This window comes from Dermacentor variabilis, chromosome 7 (genome assembly GCF_050947875.1).
Source record: "Dermacentor variabilis isolate Ectoservices chromosome 7, ASM5094787v1, whole genome shotgun sequence".
Classification (NCBI taxonomy): domain Eukaryota; kingdom Metazoa; phylum Arthropoda; class Arachnida; order Ixodida; family Ixodidae; genus Dermacentor; species Dermacentor variabilis.
This window is the reverse complement of record NC_134574.1, coordinates 43,738,481-43,755,064: the sequence shown is the minus strand read 5'-3', so window position 1 is coordinate 43,755,064 and position 16,584 is coordinate 43,738,481. Positions and strand designations below refer to the sequence as shown.

At 46.0% G+C, this 16,584-nt stretch overlaps 1 protein-coding gene across 1 annotated transcript in view; it reads right to left on the bottom strand.

Moving 5' to 3' along the window:
• The window catches only part of LOC142589014 (uncharacterized), a 145,203-nt gene extending 129,349 nt beyond the window's left edge, over window positions 1-15,854 (bottom strand). Inside the window, exons 1-2 of the mRNA XM_075700808.1 lie at window positions 15,700-15,854; window positions 5,470-5,594 (exon numbers count right to left, since the gene is read on the bottom strand). Of these exons, the coding sequence (XP_075556923.1) occupies window positions 5,470-5,594; window positions 15,700-15,754 (180 nt within the window). The 5' untranslated portion in view covers window positions 15,755-15,854. The remainder of the gene's footprint in view (window positions 1-5,469; window positions 5,595-15,699) is intronic.
• Between the last annotated feature and the right edge of the window lie 730 nt (window positions 15,855-16,584).

Below are 16,584 nucleotides of genomic sequence, written 5' to 3'. Positions count from 1 at the left end.
ATGCCTCACCTTTTTTGCATATTGAATCTTTACCAACAAGCTCGGCTTTCTGTCGTTCTTGGACTAAGTGCCGAAGAAATTACACATTAGCCGCCAACATTACTTATTACAAATCTCACAAAAACCAAACAGCATACAAATAGTCGCTTACATCGATTCCCACAGTGCCTGTGAACCAGTCTTTTTTTCCACGTCGTCCGCGGAAAGGCGTCAAAACTCTGCCGGTGCGATTCTTGTCACTTTCTCGTCGTCTTCCGCCTATATACGAACAAAGCCGTGTGAACCTCTGCTAGGTTCACATCATTACACGGGTCATTATGACTGCTCCGTTATTCAACTAGTTTTGTCGCAGTATAAATTAAGATTAAGAGTGGGAAATTAAGAGTGGGCAGTGGAGCAGCCCTTATGTCAGTATGCTTCATATGCATCATTTCTTCCCTCCTCAGGTATTGCTGATCCTGGCGATTCTTTCACCGTCTGCGCCCCTGCATATCTACCCTCAGGGTGGCGCTTGCGCGGTTGCTGATCATGGCCAACGTGTTTTCGTCGACAGCACACGTGCTGAGACCTACGAGCCGCCTTCTCACAGTTGGCTGCTGGACAGGAAGCTCTTCGCTTCTGGGACGACTACACCGGAAGAAACGCCCATGCCCGGCTTCTTCAAAAGCAATGCGCGGATGGTCTACCACTTTAGTGGGCAGTGGAGCAGCGCTTATGACAGTATGCTTCATATGCATCATTTCTTCGCTCCTCAGGTGCGTAACAATTTGGCTTTGCACGCTTGACGGAGTGATAATCGCTCCCTATTGCTGCTCCCCTGCCCCCTTGTTTTCTTTGACAGTGTGTGCGATTGCATTAATATGAGCCTGCTGCTGTTAAAATGTGGCGATGTCGAGGAAAACCCAGGGCCTCCAATACCACAAAAATCAAGCCAATATGTCGTTGCTTCTAATAGTGCTAATAAACTTCAGACCGATGGAATTAGTTCTGTCCTACAAACGCCAAAAGACAAAGAAAACAACAGGTGAGCTTGCCAAAGGCCAGCCTGAGTTAAAAAAGGACGTGAAGGACGTCAAAACAAGCCAACAAGTTATTGAAAGCAAGCTAACTGACATTTACCGCCACCTGGAATCGCTGGAAAAGAAATCCGAAAGGCTTCACAAAGTCTCTGGTGATTTGGTCCAAGTGCAACAATCAGCGGGAAGCCTGGAAAAACAGCAGGTCGCCCTTATAGCTCATCTAGATGATCTGGAGGGCAGAACAAGGGGTAACAACCTATTTTTTATGGCATACCTGACTCTCGTGAATCATGGCATCAGACCGAACAGAAAACAATCGCTGCCTTGTCGTCTGCGATGGAACATGATCTGCCACCGAAGTCGGTTGAACGGGCGCATGGTATCGGATCAATTTCAGACGGGAAGTGCCGCCACGTCATAATGAAATTAACCAACTTTAAGGTCAAGGAAACCATACTTTCCTCGCGGAGCAAGCTGAAAGGTAACAACATTCTTGTTTCTGAGGATTTCTCGCCAGCTACAAGGCACGCAAGGAAAAAGCTCATGCAATTTGGTAAGCGCCAGCCCAATTCTCCCCCGTTTCAGATATGGTTTATTAAGCTTTTTCATTGGTAGGCAATCCTTCCTGTACGACCCAACGAGTGACTGCGTCAAGCAAATCAAGCACGCACTGCCTGATGGTGCAGCCACAGCTGTCAGTTCAGGCAGTCCCTTTGCTACGTAGGAACACGCGAGGGGTAGTTGCGTCGTTTCATAAGCACATGTCCCAGTGCTTCTTGCTAATGTAAGAAGTGTGATTAACAAGCGCGGACCAATTAACTCTCTCGTCGACAACTGCGGTGCCGGTATAATCGCTCTAACTCAAACGTGGCTGCATCCACAGGTGTACGACTGTGAAATTTTTGACGTATCCCGCTTTTATACCTTCCGTTGTGATCGCATGGCTGGCAACGGTGGAGGTGCACTGCTTGCTATTTCGAAATTTTTCCCTTTTCATCACGTTACTTTGAAAGTAACCTACAAGTATTGTGCGCCTGCGTTGACCTAGGCCATCGAAAATTTATTTTCGGTGTTTGTTACCGCCCTCCCTCTTACCCGTCTTCTTTCACTGCCGAACTTCATGACGCACTACACACACTGTTTGTGCTGCATCCAAAAGCACCTGGTATATTAATGAGGGACTTTAACTTCCCGAATAGAAATTTGAATGCTGATCCACCTACTTGTTATCCATATTCTTCAAAGTTTAATGAATTTCTTGATCTTTGTTTTTTATTTTCTTTAACTTAACTAGTATCTGAAGCAACAAGAATTTCAAAGGGTACTGCCATGATCTTAGACTTGATATTATGCTCTCATCCTGACCTTATTCCGAATGTTTCATGTATACCTGGTGTAAGCGACCATCTAGTTCTTTCACTTAACGTTACGTCTCCTCTGTCAAAGCCGGCTGTTAAAAAAAGTTAATATATGACTACGACAAGGCAAACTTTAACAATATAAACTTGGAATTATCTAACTTCCTTGACCTCTTTTTAATTAACTTCGATGATCGCACGGTAGACAATAACTGGATCATATTCAGAAACAAAGTACATGAACTAACTGATAAGTTTATTCCGTCGCGTATTATATCGTCGAATTCTAAGGCACCTTAGTTTAATTCCCACCTGAAGAGGCTTTGCAATCGTCTAAAGCGCCTGTACCGCAACGCAAAAAAAGTCGCTTGGCAACTAAGTGCGACGCTTACAAGGACGCCAACTAAGCTTACATAGCAGCTAAAAAACTTGCTAAAAGTATGTTTCAAGAACACACTTTGCCTACAATACTTACAGATGACCCGAAAAAATTTTGGCGCATCCTAAACCTTTCCAAAGATAATACAATAACCTTAGCTGATTCTAGTGGATCAAAAATACCCGACGCTGAATGTCCGCGAACCCTAAACTCCGTATCCTGCAGTAATATTGTTCTATGTCCTCATCCTGTGTTTCCCACCCTAAATAGCTGCAATTACCCGGCCATGGATTTTATTAGGATCGAGCCACTTGGGGTAGAATCTGAATTTAAACATATAAAGATGTCGCTAAGCCCTGGCCCAGACCTGGTTACCGCAAAGGTTTTGAAAAACACTTCTGCTTACTCATCTTTATTACTTTCAAAAATATTCCAGCACTCTTTGGACACCCATCAGCTCCCTGCAGACTGGAAAATTGGGAAGGTGGTTCCACTTCACTAGTCCGGCAACAGATGCTCACCTCATAACTACCGCCCCATTTCCCTCACTAGCATTCCTTGCAAAGTACTCGAACGTATCTTGTTTTCTCATTTAGTTAAGCACTTGGATGACAACTCATTCTTCACATGCGCACAACACGGTATCTGCAAACATTTGTCTTGTGAAATACAACTGCTTTCGTTCATTCATGAACTTCATCTTATTCTTGATAAAGGTTCATGCGCAGACTGTGTTTTCTTCGACTTTGCAAAGGCTTTCGACAAGGTATGTCACAAACTACACATTTATAAGCTTAGTAAACTAAATCTTGACCCTAATCTGTTTGCGTGCCTAGAGCACTTTCTTCTTAATCGATCCCAGTTCGTTGCATTTAATAACCACTTCCCTACATTTAGCCCTGTTGAATCTGGCGTTCCTCAAGGTTCACTGTTAGGCCTTATCCTATCTTTAATTTATATTAACCACTTACGCATTGAAAATCCTTCTAACATTTATCTCTTTGCCGACGATTGCGTTATTCTTCGTGAAACTTCAGACGCCGATGATGCTAACATTCTGCAAAATGACATTAACGCTGTCTGTAACTGGTGCAGCTTGTGGTTAATGAAACTAAACACATCTAAGTGCAAAACCATGCGTGCAACCCGCCGTGAACTTCCTCTTCCGACCTATTACCTTAGCAATACTGCCATGGCAGCAGTTACATCCTACAAATACCTAGGTGTCCATTTTACCTCTACTCTTTCCTGGTCTTTGCACATTGACAGCGTAATCAATAAAAGTAATCGCAAGTTAGGTTATATCCGCCGAAACTTCTCTTCCGCTCCGTCATCTATAAAGTTAATTTTGTACAAGACGCTAATTAGGAGTAAAATGGAATACGCTTCGTCCATTCGGGACCCATACGCTGAGACACTAATCCAGTCTCTCGAACGTGCTCCAAATAATGTCTCGCGTTTCATCCTAAGCAATTATAACCGCACGGCTAGCATAACTTCTAAGAAAAACATCCTCCAACTTCCACCACTTCCTGCTGGTCGCAAATGCACTCGCCTGGCTTTGTTTCATGAAGTATACTTCCATAATTCATATCTGCGCGATAATCTTATTTCATCCCCAACCTACATTTCTCCTCTCATTGATCATCATCACAAAGTTGGAGTTTTGCATTGTCGCACTACAGCCTGTCATGAGTCTTTTTTCCCAGGACGTGTCAAGAATGGAACCACCTTCCCGCCGCGTTGATTGCAATTGAAGACCAGGCACAATTTCGTACGTCCATAATCAACACCATCGCCTCGGGTTTCGCATGTCTTTGACTACATCAATTGCTGCCTTCTTTGCTTTCTTTGTTATGTAACCTTTTTTTACCCCACTCCCCTCTGTAATACCTTGTGGTCTTGAAGGTATAATAAATGAAGAAATAAATGAATGACAAAAAATAAAAAGCAGACATGTGAGGAAAGTAGCATTTTCCAACGCAAATTTTCTGAAGCCATCACTCAGGAAATCAGTAAATCATGTATTTCTGCCTTTGGCTTGTATACCCACATTTGCTTTCGGTCGGCAGCCATGTTGCATTGCATTTTTGATCAAATACACCTTTGAGATTGTAACATCCTCACACTGACTTCTGTGGCCCTAGGCAATAATGTCCGATGGTACCTTTGTCGAAAGGTGCCTTTGCGATGTTACAGACTGCCGAATTTTCATTGGCGCTCTGGTTATAGAAAGAACATTGTCAGTTACACCTGCTACTTTATCTTGAAGCAAGGTTCTAAGTTTCTGCATAGGTATGGCGTTTATGTGGTTAAAAATTCGAGCGACAGCTTTACATTTTCCAATTTCGTGAACACAGATGTGTGTTTCAAAATCTTTATGTACAGTCTTGTTCTTTCTCATCTTCCACATTGACACTAGTATTTATCACGTTTTTATGATCGTAAAGATAACGATTTCGAGCGTAACGTTCGCTTACCAGTATGTATGCAAAATGTAGTTGAAAATATTAAGAGATCACTGTTCAGCAAGTGTTCACCAATTTCATAAATTACGCAGAAAAAGCGGGCAAAATTGCAAAACAGGCTGAAGTTTCTGTTAGGATTCAAGTGGTATCTATAGGCATACTTCTGGGCAAACTGCTTTCTTGGAATAATTTCGTGTTCAACATTTTAAAAGCATCAGTACCGCAGTTCGGGAGATGAATCTTACCGATGTAAAAACCTCGTTGTAGTAGGCTTCCTTGGCTCTCAAACTGGTTGAAGGATGCTGGTGTTCGCCATCCTCAAAAAGAGCCACATCAATATAATATGTCGTGTATGTACATAAACATGACTCTAGAAAAGAAATATCCCAAGAATGCTAAAGCAAATGTGTAACAACTTTCCACAAGTCTATGGGAAGCGTATGACCTATTTTTCTGCTGCCAAATGCACTTAGAGGGACAGAGAAAGCAAATGTTAAGTCAATATAAAGTGATAGATCAATGTTTGACGACGGGTAAGGTATCAGTATTTTCAAGAACAATGTTTAACTAATCGAGAAATTGAGGCATTAGCGGGACACGATTTGCAGCTCACGAGGGGCACTGAAGTACTAGCTCGATGAGGAAGGTACTCCTGATTTTATTTCTGTCGCTAGTATTCAACTTCTCGTTATGAAGAGGAGGAAGAGGACGAGTAGTAGATTTTAATGAAGAGAAAAGAGGAGAGGTCGGCCTGGAGAGCGTGTCTCTAGCCTGCTACTCCTCACTGGGGAAAGGCGAAGTAGAAAATACAGGGAAAGGTAGGTTGCGGGTGATTATGTTTTGCTACAATGAGATACTGTATACACGTTGTCCAATATGCGGGTGCGCACTGTAGGCGCAATACACGTAAGAGTAATCTTGTCCATAGAAATAGTAATCTTGTCACAAAAAGTTATTGCGTAAAAAACATTTCACGCTGACTGCACCTCTCACAGCTTCTAGATGCGATCGTCTAAACCAGTCTCACATAAAAAGTTCAAAAGTGATCTTATGGCACTTTGCGCACAGTGAACACTCCTCCATGCGCCAAAAAGCTTTTCTTCTGAAAAGGGGTGGGAGTCCAAGCTGTCAACTGTAGATTTGAGTTTTCTTCGTTCGGCCACATATTGAGGGCAAACGCAAAGTACGTGAGCTATTGTCTCGAGAGTGTGACAGACGCTACATTCAGGGTCCCGTGCTTGTCCAATCTTGTGAAGCAATCGGTGGGTGTATGCCACACCCAGGCGTAATCGATGAATGAGTGTTTCCTGGCTTCTGCGCAACCGAAGTGGAAGCCGGAATTGTAATCCAGCGTCAAATCTATGGAGGCCCTCTTGTCGATGTTCGGGGATGTGCCAATGTCGCGCCGCAGAAGTTTTAACGGGGGTATGGAGCAAGGCGTTAATGTCATACCGGGGAAATCAATTTTTATAATGGTTCCGTCAGTGTGCGCTTTTTTTGCTTCCGCGTCAGCCTGTTCGTTACCAGCTATTACACAATGGCCAGGAATCCACTGCAGCACAATGGTATGCCCGGAATGAGACACCTCATCAAGCAGAGACATGATGTCATAAACCAGAGGACTATATGCGGTTCTGTCACTCATATAATTACTGATGAGTTGCAGTGCTGGTTTTGAGTCACAGAACACTGTCCACTTCTCGAGAGTCTGTTGCAGTATGCAGCGAACTGCTTCTCGAACTCCGGTCAATTCAGCTGCTGTAGACGACATCCTGTGTCCTATCTTGAACCGTTGTGCGATCCCCATTCCTGGCACCGTGTAGGCCGCCGCGGAAGAGGTCTGTGTCACAGAACCATCTGTAAAAACATGTTCGTAATATCCATATATGTAAGCAATGTATGATAGCGCAAAATGCTTGAGCCCAGCAAGCGGCATCTTCGAGTTCTTCGTTATTCCAGGGATTGAGAATCTCACCGTGGGCTTCGCCGTCATCCACAGTGGAACTTCGGGTATGTCATACGGTTCGAAGTGCGACGGCAATAAGTCTTGCTGCAACAACACGGCTTCTGAGTAGGCGGACACACTCCGTACGCTTGCGACGTTCGCGAGTGGATGGTTCCTGTGTCTAGTCAGTAGCCTTAGATGCACTCGCAATGGCTCATGTTGCAGATAAACTCGAGCTGGGCACGCACGTGACTCTGCAATAGTGGCCGAAGATTATTGCATTCAGTTATGGGATGGAATAACATACTACCTGTTAAGTTCTTTGCGATGTGTCAAAAGCAAACCTCATTGATGTTAGCCTTGACAATGACTCGGGTGGTCGAAATGTCTCGTCATCGTTCGATTCTGCACCACCCGCACCTTCGCATTTCAGAGGTTTCGTTATCACGCAGTCTTACGCTGGTTTTACTGACTCGCGAAACTCCCACAAAATGCAAGTAGCTGAAATTTGCACGTCTATGTGATGTCGCGGGATGCTGAATGGTCCACGCCACTTGAACAAAAGCCACTGCAGCGGTGAATCAAAGCAGTCTTCTGGCTCTGTTTCTCCATGGCCGCGCGTGTGCGTTTTGCACAAAAATCTGTAGCGCCCTCATTCGGGCGGCGTTTTGCTCTCAGAGATGGCGGTAAAAGGTGGAGATCGCGTATGCCATGTCAACACCACCGTGCAGCTCGGAGGCAGGTGATTTGAATTGCGGTAAACGTATCCGCACTCTTCACATGCCATTTCTTCCTCAACGAAACCTTAGAACAAACCAAGAACTGCGAGTTTTCTGGAATCGTGTTTAAATAGTCCGCGTTAACTTAATATATGACTTTAGTGTCCTTTTAACAAAACACCAGACTCACAAGAAGGTCTGACAACGTGTGACGCAAGTCGTCAAGTTTACCAGGAAGAAGCGCTAAGTATCACCTTAAGCGTCATTGAGACGAACGCCAGAAAAACTGCTCACAAACGTGCGCTGAATGTTTCTCCAACGTTTGCTGCCAGCTATTCAGGCCACTTCAAATTGCCATTTCGTTCTGCTTAACAAAATCTGAAAGAACGCAAATTGGTTCGCGGCGAATCGTTCGGCACCAGGCGATCTTTCTGAAAAACTGACACAAGTATCTGATCTAAAACTGCCAAAGGCACAGCAGATTTATCTTTAATTTTAATAATTAGAAACCTTGCCAAAACTCTCGCGTCGCAATGCTACATAATAAGCTAAGCTTAGCCCTATAAATGCAACGTAAATCTTGTTCATAACGAATCGTCGGCCCATTCAGCTGTTTTCGGGAGATCCTGACGCTTCGACGATTTGTTCAGCACGGCAATCCGAACCAAGGTACCGTGAAGTTCAAGATGTGGTGGTGTCTTTGCACTTGAGGATATCTAAATTTCTTATTTTAGTGAAGCTGCGCGTACAAGGAAACTCATTCAAGACATTCTCTATGACCAAATACCTTAACATGTGCGTAAGCTGTCTATACATATGCAGTTATTAGAATGCACATTTTTATATATAGGCTACAAATATTTCATGTCATGGGATCCGTTTACGCGAACTCCTACTTTTTCACCTCTTGCGTGCTGTACGCTTCCCTTCTGATATTTTTTCTCTCTTAATTAAACAAATGTTAGTTAGGCTTTCCTTTTTTCTGCATCTGCGTTTCTGGGATTTCGCTAAATCACCATGAGTAATGTTGAAATGCGATTTCGTATTGCGACGCTATTACGATGTGCGTGGCTCAGTTCCAGAGCGCGGGGATCTGCTGTTTGGCTTGGTATAGTACGCTTTGTCATACTTGCCATAACTTTGCAGGGAACACACTTCAAGCAGTATGTGTGGTCAGGAATGTCGGACACAACCTTCGGCTGCTTAGGCTGTCCAAACGTAATTTGAGAAATTCTTGTAGGTAGTATAACTATAATAACAAAATTGGGAGGAGGAATCGCACTCGTTCATGAATATGTCGAACCGGAAGCTCTTATATTGCGCAACCCATTGGAAATATACACATGTACAAGAACTTATAGGTTGCTCCAAAATGATTTTCGAGTGCGCCGACGTGGTCTTCCATATGAAATGCAGTCAGATTTATTCGTTGATTTCGAAGGGTGAGATTAAAACTGTGAAACGCTTCATTTCCTTCATGACCAGTAATCGCGAATGTTTCCACGGAAAGGCATCCTGACTACGGCGGTCAAGCCAACGAGAAGCTCGACCGCGATATCAGCGTCGAGGAGGTGCGAGCGGCCCTGCACGAACTAAACAGCTAGTCGGCGGCCGCCCCGGATCACATCTCGAACAGAGCGCTCAAGAACCTCAGCGATGTGGCCATCGAAAACCGCACCGGTTACTACAACAAGTGCTGGAGTGCGGGGTCACTGCCCCAGCAGTGGAAGACTGCCAAGACCATACTCATCCTCAAACCAGGCAAGCCGCCGAACACGGACAACCTACGGCCCATCTCGCTCAGTCCTGCGTGGGCAAGGTGTTGGAACACGTCCTCATGTGTAGGTGGCAGGATTACCTGGAGGAGTCGGGACTATACCCCACCACGATCATCGGGTTTCGGCGTTCCCTCGGCACCCAAGACGCGATGATTCTGTTGAAGAAAGATATCATTGACGATGACACCCTAACGAAAGACAACAAGGCCATTCTGGGGCTGGACCTGCAGAGCGCCTTCGACAAGGTGAAGCACTCTGCGATCCTAGCCCAGGTGTCCAGATTCAAGATGGGCGCAAGAACGTACAATTACATCAAGGACTTTCTGACGGGGCGGCCTACCGAGCTCTGCGCCGGCGATCTACGGCTCCCAGAGAAGAGGCTCGGCAGTGTTGGGACCCCCCAAGGCTCGGTCAACTCGCAGTTCTTATTCAACCTCGTTATGATCGGGGTGGCCAAGCGACTCTCTCGCGTCGAGGGCGTCCGGCACACCATCTACGCCGATGATATCACGCTGTGGGTTCCGGGAGGCAGCGATGGTCACATTGAGAGCACGGTGCAAGAAGCCGTCGACACCAACAAGCTCCTGAGCCGGGGGTACACAATACCCTCGACGAAATTGCGGAAGCGCAACGGACCGCCCAGCTGGAGCGGCTCTCTATGACCGAAGCCGGCAGGCGCATACTTCAATACTTGGGCTTCACGCCCGGAGCGGAAGTGGCGAGTAGCGACGTTTCTGTCCCGGACGGAACCCGGCGCCGGATTCGGGTGGACCTCATCCCGAGAAACATGAACCCGGAGTATAACAAGGAGAGAAGAGCGGCGAGGGCCAAGGCCCTCATCGACTTTCACGCCAAGGACGAGCACGCAAGGTTCGTGGATGCGGCAGAATACAGGGAGACTGCGCGGCGTTCGTAGCTATCGTCATCGAGGCGTCGTCCGGCGCGACGAGGGCAGCGGCGAGCTTACGGGTCCGCGAGGCGTGTCAGGCGGAGGAGGTGGCCATTGCCCTGGCCTTGCCGACCCCGGGTGCCAGACGGTGTTGTGCGATTCGCGAAGTGCAGTGCGGAATTATGCAAAGGGTAAAGTGCGTGGTGAGGCTGTGCGCGTTCTGTGCTCGGCTGACCTGAAACGACAGAATCGGTATGTTAGAATTAAGTGGTTCCCGGCGCACGCGGCCAACGATGCGTCCGAGAGGCACGATAACCACAACGAGACGGCACACGCAGTGGCGCGAGCGCTAACCAACCGCGCCGATGCAACCGACCGTCCAACGTGGTGTAGTGCCAAGGATCGCATGACGACGTGCGATGAACTTCCAAAGTTCCACCGCCTGGCTCGAAGGACTTTCCCACCCCCGCCCCCGGGGCTGAGCCGAGCGGAGGCGGTGCTGTTCAGACAATTGCAAACTGGTTCTTTACCCACCCCAGTATTAATGACTCATCTATACCCTAAATTATATGTGAGTGATGTGTGCCGCGTGTGCCAGCGGGAGAGGGCCACCCTGACGCACATCCTATGGGATTGCACCAAGTTCCCCAATGAGGCTTCGACAAGTACAAAGATTCCGCCACGACTCGCTGCTGCGGCGGAATGCTACGACCACGAAAGTCAAACCGCCCGCATTAGCTGGCATCCCCAAGCATAAGCATAGACTCTACGCAGATGATATCACCCTGTGGGTCGCCGGGGGCAGCGACGGGACATCCAAGACACGCTGCAGCGCTGCAACGAGGTCGTTCACGCAGCGTATGCATCAACAAGGTCGTTGCACACGTAGAACCGCGCGGCCTGGAGTACTCCCCATAGAAATCGGAGCTCCTTCTGTACAAGCATAATTGGGGATGTCGACGTCCAGACCCTCACCCCGAGATAGAACTCCACGTGCATCTGACACGCATACCTACTGCACCTAGCATTCGTATGCTTGGCTTACGCATCCAACAAAACGGCAGAAACACGGAGATACTCAAGCAATTAGATATTCATGTACACCAAACCACTCGCCTAATTGCACGCATCGCAAATCAACATGATGGTATGAAAGAAAACAACCTTATACGCCTGGTAACCACCAACGCCCTGAGCAGGATCATCTATGTCGCTCTGTACTTTAGGCCTGAATGCAACTAACAAATTAAAACTTAATATCACGATCAAGAGGCCCTATAAACGAGCCCTCCATCTTCCCATGCCTACCTCTAAAGAGAAACTGGACGCCCTGAGCATTCACAACAACATAGATGACCTTATTGAAGCGCCGCCACTACGAATGACTCGCTAATTCCACCACAGGCAGGCATATCCTAGGCACCCCAGGCATAACCTACACCACCCAATTCGGACCAAAAGTACCCATCCCTCCAAACATTCGCGCTCAGCTAGTTCTCCCACCCGTACCTTGCAATATGCACCGTGAACACAATCCGGAGTGACGTGCAGAAAGAGCTAAACAACTACAAAATTGCTACGATGAAGCCGCCGACGTAGCCTACGCGGACACAGCGGAATACCCAAAACATAACGCCATGGCGGTCGTCGCAGACGTGGACTCGCAGTACCGCCTCGCCGTGGCCGCATCAATAGTCACTACACAACCCCACAAAGGAGAAGAAACAGCCATCGCCATGGCCTACACTGCTGCCAATCCACAATGAATCATCAGTTATTCAAAAACGGCCATTCGCAACTACAGAAGTGGACTGATAGCACCCCAAGCGCAGATAATACCCTCTGTCAGTCCCCCCACAAGGCGACGCCGCGGGGAGACTGACAGCGAGGGGTTAGTTTCCCTATAGCCGCCACCCCTGGACCCTATAAGGGACATAATAAAATTTTATCTCTCTCTTGGAGGCAATATGCACTGGTTTCGAAGGCTAGCCGACATGAAATAACTGATCGCTTGGCGTGCACTGTGCTCTCACTGAGTCCTATTCTGAGCAGGACACATTGCAATGCTAAGCATCACCATCAGTATGTATCGTGCGAAATACGTGTTCTGTTTCTCTCCCTATTCATCATCCTGCGGTATCTCGTACAATGGACAGACTGGTCCGTGCCTGATCATTTGCCTGCCCATGCATGTGAACAATGTCAAACAACAACATAAAGGTCACATAGCGGCCCACTGGCGAGGATGCAAATCCGAGCCTTCCCCTCCTCAAGTGCTCTGTCCCTCACAAATCAGAGTGCCAGTGAACGCGGGAGATAGTCGGTGCTGCAAAATCTCCGGGGCACAGAATCCATACCTAAGCGAGGAGTCCGTCCATCATAATCTAAATGAACTAGCGACAATGACCATCAAAACTGAACATGCAGCGGTAGGCGCTTATAGACGTTTGTCGCATGTTTAATGCTGTAAAAGCTTTGCGATTTGGTCCTGCGCATGTGAATTGTTCGCAAACACATTCCTTCGCACTTTCTAATGAAAGATTGTGGAAGCGCCAGTCCCCTATAGTAACGCTTACTGCGCGCTCGCCTATAGTTTTGCAAAATAACGTTACCATACACAGAGCTTAGGTGAGAAGCAGCACGAAGTACATTTTGATTTTTGCTTAGTGGCGGTAGGGTTCTCACTTAGCGTACTTGGTACCACTCCGAAATAAGTCACGTGACACCTCGTAACTTTAGATAGACCATAGGTAATAGTATGCATGGCGATATTGATGTCAAACAAACGAGAAAATGAAAAGATATGCGATGGTACACACGTAGTCAACGTCAAACCACGTGGAAAACGCTCTCACATGGCCTCACCTATGTTTTGATAGCCCATGTCTAATTTGCAACCATACTGCCATGGATATCAAACGATCGTTCTTCGAACAACTATGGTGGTACGCACTTCACGTACTTCAAACCATGTCGAATAGAGCCACGTAACATCGCGTAAATTTCGCAAGCTCATGGGCAATTTACAATCATTTCGAAGTGGATATCAAACGAACTGGAATCGATAAAGCTATGCGGTGGTACCCACGTAGCGAACCTCGAACAAGGTGGTAAACGCTGTCACGCGGCCTCACCTGTGTTTCGCTAGTACATGTATGAGTGCCAATCATGCTGACATGTATATCAAACCATGGGGCTTCGAACAAGATCTGCGATAGTACACACTACACATACTTAACACCAGATGGGAAAGAGTCACGTCGAACCCGCAACACTAGACGCTGACGACTACTCTGGTTTTCTTTGTAGGCTTCCGTCTTTACACCTAGCTCAACAGCAACGCCCGGATTTCGAGCTCCAACCCTTGATTGAATACCTTAAAGGAAGTTCGCGCGTCCCTTGTCCTCTTTCTGCCTACGCGGCGACATCCTACACAAGCGAAACTTTCGCCCTACGGCAACCGTTTTCCTGCTCGTTGTTCTGGCTCCTGTCGGCGACGACGTTCTAAGCGCACGCCACGACGAACCGACGTCCTGGCATCTTAGTTTCGCGTACTCTGGCAAGGATCAAGCATAAGTACCACTGGCGAAAACTTACAAAAACCGTGAAGTGGTATGTCAGAAGTTGTCGAGATTTCCAGCGTCGCAAAGTTCCAGCACTGAAACCAGCTGGTCTGCTTCAGGCTGTACGCAGTGCTTGGCCACCTTTTGAACAAGTCGAGATGGATTTATTTTGCCCATTTCCCAAGTCTTCGGATGATAACTAGTGGATCATTGTGGACTCTAATCCACGAAATTTGTGGTGCGGCCCTTGTCGTCACGTCCGTGTCGTTCTAATTTCTTTTATTTTCGTCTTCCGACTTTTAACATGTCCCCAACTTTTTGTTTTATGGGAGGGGGTAACTAACTTTCCTCTAGTCACATAGAGAAGTAGTCTGGCTTCTTTTTTTTGGAGGGAAAGGTAATGCATGTGCTAGTTACGCTAGAAGCCGAGGACGATGAAGTGTGCGTGGTAGCTGCTGCAGAAACGAACAGTATTGGGTAGGAGCCACACGCATCACAGGCCACAACAACAACAACAACAACAACGAACAGTAAAGGGCCGGTCGCTTGGAACTGACTGCTTGCCTTTTCCTCTCGAGACAAGAGGGTTGGGAATGAGGAATATGCTGGCGAATATTACCTGAGATCCCTTTACACCCTCTTCCACGTTATCTGTGATGGGCTACGTATATAATCGTAGAGATTGTTCGAAGCTCGTTCATTTGATACCCATAATAACCGGCATTGTAGAAAACAAAGTGATGAGAGGTTACGTGACGTTCTTTTCAACCTGGTTTTATCAGCTTCACAAATAAACAGTATGTTGCTGCATGCCCCTTTGATTCACTGGATGTTAGCAAAGCCATCAAATAACTACTTTTTGCACGACCTGTTCGTGATAGTAATTTAATGCCCGCAACAGTGCATTAATTGGACGATCTATCACGCAGGCAAGGCATTTTTATAGTCACACGACAATGCTGTAGATGAAAACTCTTTAGTTATGTTTGGTCGGTGCAAAATTATAACATTTCACCAAAGTTTTGAACTTCCTCTAACAACCTGGGCAAATGCATCTTTACTCTTGGATTAAATTTAGTGGCGTTAGGATTAAAATACGGGGCAAGTAGAATCAATTATGTGGCGCTGGAATTAACTTCACTGGCGCTTGCGCTAGAATAGCTGGCACTTGAAATAACTTAAGGGGGAAAACCTTCAATAGAACTTAAGAGAGTAGAGCAATTCGGAAACATAAATTAAAAACGAAAGGTAAGGAGGTTAACCAGACTGAATGTCGGGCTTGCACGCGGGGTTGCAAAAATAGCTACAAATCTTACAGAAGATAGAAAGAGAGGTAATTTGGGCAAAAGTAAAGATGAAAAACTACCAGGATATCCGAATATCCAGCTATACGAATATCCAGACGCTAATAACCGAATAGCCAACCGATAATCTGATCACTCCCCTTATCCGCTTTTCAAATTCGAATAACCGGCGAACCGAAATTTCGTATAACTGTTTTTTTTACGCAAAAGCTGTTTGATGTTGATGCACTAGTTAAAACCGGGAACGAAGTACTGGACTGTGCATTAGTCTACTTACTGATGTTGTAAACGAAGCTATACAAAACAAGGAAAGCCGGTAGAATGATCTTCATGCTGAACTAGCGTAATATCCTACAAGACACTTTCTGCATATGCCTGTGAAGATATCCAGAAGTACTACCTTTACTGAAGCACAAGCAGTGTATTGATCGCATTGTTATATTAAAGAATGCATATTTTGTGCGGAACGCAAAGAGATTTTTTTTTCTGTATCTGTCTCTCCTCCAAGTGTTTTTGTTGGACTCCATTTGACGTAGTGTGTGTTTGGTTTTCTTGTGAACAATGCATACCATGCGCAGCAATTTGTCTTTTTTTACAGAACAAACCTCGCCAGCTTCGAGTACCTGATTGTTCTAGGAAATGCTGACAAAATCTCCAGCGATAACAACTTCGAAACATTCACAATAGAACTACCCGTATTTTTATTTGCCGAAAAAGGCGCTCCTCTATGTATATCTGTTTGATTTACCGCAACCGCAAAGGATGCGTATTTACTCGCAGATATTATTATGTCATGACAAATTAAAAGACATAAAATATCTCACACTACGAAAGACCATGAATGATGTGCACCAACACCAAATTGCTGTACTCCAGCAAATCTTCCACTGCTTATTTGTGGCATCGAGAAGGTTACCTAAACCATGCTATTAAAAATCAAGAAAACATGGCGGAATTGGTGCCTTTTGTCCAGTAAGGAACTGAAATGTTTTTTTTTTATTCTTACCGGCATGGTCAAACAAAATAATTGACCCTCCTTTATGTGGATTTCTAATCTATGTCGAAAACAGTGAAACTTTTAGCGTAGTGCAATACACGATATGTAAGTAGTAGCACAAGAACAAACATACACTGGCATGAGAGCGCTGCATTTGCACATAAG